This window comes from Rhincodon typus, chromosome 31 (assembly GCF_021869965.1).
Source record: "Rhincodon typus isolate 14 chromosome 31, sRhiTyp1.1, whole genome shotgun sequence".
Lineage (NCBI taxonomy): Eukaryota > Metazoa > Chordata > Chondrichthyes > Orectolobiformes > Rhincodontidae > Rhincodon > Rhincodon typus.
The window spans coordinates 24,296,914-24,301,293 of record NC_063362.1 but is presented as its reverse complement, the minus strand read 5'-3'; the positions used below and the strand labels follow the sequence as shown (position 1 = coordinate 24,301,293).

The 4,380-nt window shown below is 41.5% G+C and overlaps 1 protein-coding gene across 1 annotated transcript in view; it reads right to left on the bottom strand.

The window, feature by feature from the left end:
• Nucleotides 1–962: 962 nt before the first annotated feature.
• The window catches only part of LOC125486632 (mucin-3A-like), a 9,145-nt gene continuing 5,727 nt past the window's right edge, over nt 963–4,380 (bottom strand). Inside the window, exons 3-4 of the mRNA XM_048614898.1 lie at nt 1,134–3,329; nt 963–1,053 (exon numbers count right to left, since the gene is read on the bottom strand). Coding sequence (XP_048470855.1) covers nt 963–1,053; nt 1,134–3,329 — 2,287 coding nt within the window. The remainder of the gene's footprint in view (nt 1,054–1,133; nt 3,330–4,380) is intronic.

The window sequence follows — 4,380 nt, the reverse complement described above, 5'->3', positions numbered from 1 at the left end:
GCATTACTGATGATGTCTCAGTTGCTGATGATACTAGTGTTTTGCTAGAAGTGGTTTCTGCTATTGACTCAGTGCTAGATGATAACTGTGTCACTGTTGTCTGGCTTTCTGATGATGATTGCGTCATCAGTGTTACTGCGCTGTTTCCCAATTCAGATTCAGATGAAGATTGTCCAGAAGAGGTTATTTGCGATGACTCCTGAGTGGTCCCTGATGGGTTCCCAGTTATTGACGATACTTGTCTCACTACTGGATGGGTTTCTGAAGAAGACCCAGTTATGGAAGATATGTGCCCTGTTGTTGGATTGCTTTCTGATGTTGAAGGAAGTGTTGATGCACTATGTGCTGACAAATGGTTTTCTGATGTTGACATTTCTGTTGCTGTGGAATACATTTCTGATGTAGTCCCAGTTCTGACTGATCTTTGCGTATGTCTCCCTTGGATTTCTGAAGATGATGGGGTTATTGATGAGATTTGTGATGTTGGTGAACTGGATTTGGCTGTGGAAGGAGTCACTGATGATGGTTGTGCAGATGAATGTGTTTTAGCTGAGGATGATACTACTGATGACAATCCTTTCATTGTTGAATGGGTCTCTGATGAAGTCTGTGTTTCTGCTGACACTTGTGTTGATAGTGGATATCCTTCTGATGAAGTCTTAGTTATTAGTGATACGTGTGTTATTGTTGGATTGCTGTCTGATGATGGCACAGTTTTCGATGACACGTCAGTTGTTGAATATGTCACTGATGAAATCTGAGTCACTGGTGACACTAGTCCTTCTCTTGAAGTTTTTCCTGCTGATGACACAGTGCTGGATGTGAATTCTGTCATTGTTGGCCGGGTTTCTGATGATGATTGCGTCATCCATGTTTTTGCAGTGTTTCCCAAATGAGATTCAGATGAAGATTGTCCTGAAGAGGTGAATTGTGATGATCCCTGAGTGGTCTCGAATGGCGTCTCAGTTATTGACGATGCTTGTGTCACTATTGGATGGGATTCGGATGAAGACCCATTTATGGAAGATACATGCGCTGGTGTTGAATTGCTTTCTGATGTTGAAGAAAGTGTTGACGTACTGTGTGCTGACAAATGGTTCTCTGATGTTGACATTTGTGTTGCTGTAGGATACGTTTCTGATGATGTTTCAGTCATTGATGATTTTTGGTTGTGTGTACCATGGAGTTCCGAGGACGACTCAGTTGTTGATGACAGTTGTGGTGTTGATAACTTGGATTCTGGTGTTGGCGGAAACACTGATAATGTCTGTGCAGATGAATGGGTTGCAGCTGAGGATGATGCTATTGATAACAATTCTTTTCCTGTTGAATGGGTCTGGTATGAAATCTGTGTCACTGTTGACCCCTGTGTTGTTGAGGGAGATATTTCTGATGAAGTCTTAGTTATTGATGATACTTGTGTGATTGTTGGATTGCTTTCTGTTGATGGCACAGTTTTGTAAGACACGTTATTTGCTGAATGTGTCACTGATGAAGTCTGAGTCACTGGTGACACTAGTGCTTGTCTTGAAGTGGTTTCTGCTGTTGACACAGTGCTGGAGGTGAATTCTGTCATTGTAGGCCTGGTTTCTGCAGGTGATTGCGTCATCTGTGTTTCTGCAGTGTTTCCAGAATGAGATTCAGATGAAGATTGTCCTGAAGAGGTGAATTTTGATGATCCCTGAGTGGTCTCGAATAGGGTCTCAGTTATTGACGATGCTTGTGTCACTACTGGATGGGATTCTGAAGAAGGCCCAGTGATGGAAGACACATGTGCTGTCGTTGGATTGCTTTCTGATTTTGAAGAAAATTTTGATGTATAATACATTTCTGATGATGTTTCAGTTATTGATGATTTTTGGTTGTGTGTACCATGGAGATTTGAAGATGACTCAGTTGTTGATGAGAGTTGCAATGTTGATAACTTGGATTCTGGTGTTGACGGAGTCACTGATGCCGTCTGTGCAGATGAATAGGTTTCTACTGAGGACAACACTACTGATGACAATTCTTTTCCTGATGAATGGGTCTGTGATGAAGGCTGTATCACTGTTGACCCCTGTGTTGATGGTGGATATCCTTCTGATGAAGTCATAGTTGTCGATGATACTTGTATGATTGTTGGATTGCTTTCTGTTGTTGATCCAGTTTTGAGTGACAGGTTAGTTGTTGGATCGGTCACAGACGAAGTACCAGTCACTGGTGACAGTAGTGCTTCACTTGAAGTGGTTTCTGCTGTTGACTCAGCGCTGTATGGTACTTGTGTCATTTTTGTACTACTTTCTGTTGATGTCACCGTTTTGAAAGACATGTTTCCTGTTTTTGAATGCGTTACTGATGATGTCTCAGGTGCCGATGATACTAGTGTTTTGCTAGAATTGGTTTCCGCTGTTGACTCAGGGCTAGATGATAACTGTGTCACTGTTGGCCGGCTTTCTGATGATGATTGCGTCATTAGTGTTACTGCAATGTTTCCCGAATGAGATTCAGATGAAGATTGTCCTGAAGAGGTTAATTGCGATGACTCCTGAGTGACCTTTGATGTGGTCTCAGTTATTGACGATGCTTGTGTCACTACTGGATGGGATTCTGAAGAAGGCCCAGTTATGGAAGTTACGTGCTCTGTTGTTGGATTGCTTTCTGATGTTAACGAAAGTTTTGATGTACTGTGTGCTGACAAATGGTTTTCTGATGTTGACATTTGTGTTGCTGTAGGATACATTTCTGATGATGTTTCAGTTATTGATGATTTTTGATTGTGTGTACCATGGAGATTTGAAGACAACTCCGTTGTTGATGAGAATTGTGATGTTGATAACTTGGATTCTGGTGTTGACGGAAACACTGATGATGTCTGTGCAGATGAATAGGTTTCTACTGAGGATGATGCTATTGATGACAATTCTTTTCCTGTTGAATGTGTCTGTGATGAACTCTGAGTCACTGTTGATCCCTGTATTGTTGAGGGAGATAGTTCTGATGAAGTCTTAGTTATTGATGATCGTTTAGTGATTGTTGCATTGCTTTCTGATAATGGCACAGTTTTGAATGACGCGTTAGTTGTTGTTGGATGTGTCACTGATGACGTCTCTGCTACTGGGGACATGAGTACTTCCCTTGAAGTGAGTTGTTCAGGGGACTCATTATTGGATGATAATTGCGTCATTGTTGGATTGCTTTTTAATGATGACACAGTTTTGAATGACTGGTTACTTGTTTTTGGATGTATCACTGATGATGTCTCAGTTACTGGTGACGCTGGTGCTTCTCTTGAAGTGGTTTCCACTGTTGCCTCAGTGCTGGATGATATTTGCATGATAGTTGTCCGGCTGTTTGATGATGATTGTGTCATTCCTGTTACTGGATTGTTCGTTGGATGTGATTCCCATGAAGATTGCCCCATGGAGATTATTTGTGATAATCCGGGACTGGTTTCTGATGACGACTCAGTTAATGATGATATGTGTGACACTGTTGGATGGGTTTGTGAAGAGGACCCAGTTATGGATGACAACTTTAATGTTGTTGGATTGGTTTGTGATGTTGAAGAATTTATTAATGTACTCTGTGCTGACGAATGGGTTTCTGATGAGTATGGTGTAAGTGACAATGTTGTCACTGTGGTTGGATGGGTTGCGGATGAATTCAGCGTTACTGCTGTCAGTTGTGTTGATGCAGGGGATAATTCAGATGAAGATTCTGTTGTTGATGATATTTGTGACATTGTTGACTGGCTGCCTGACAGAGACCTTGTTACCAATGAGACTGTGTTACTTTGTTGGGTTACAGCTGAATGATTTGAGATCGAAGATAAATGTACAGTTGCTTGACTTGTTTTTGTTGAAGAGCCAGTTATTGATGATAACTGTGCGGAAGTTGAACCCCTGTCTAACGTGGAAGCAGATTCTAATGAACCTTGTGATGTTGAGTGGATTTGAGATGAGTACATTTCAAATGATGATGTTTGTGCAGTTGTCTCTGAAGAGGATATTATTACTGGGGACACTTGAGTTCCTGTAGGGTACATTTCTGATGTAGACCCAGTTATTACTGATCTTTGGGTATGTGTACCACGGGTATCTGAAGATGATGGGGTTATTGATGAGAGTTGTGATGTTGGTGAAGTGGATTTAGCTGTGGAAGGAGTCACTGATGATGGTTGTGCAGATGAATGGGTTTTAGCTGAGGACGATACAACTGATGACAATCCTTTCATTGTTGAATGGGTCTCTGATGAAGTCTGTGTTTCTGCTGACACTTGTGTTGACGGTGGGTATCCTTCTGATGAAGTCTTAGTTGTTGGTGATATGTGTGTTGTTGTTGGATTGCTTTTTGTTGATGTCACAGTTTTGGATGACAGATTAGTTGTTAGATGTGTCA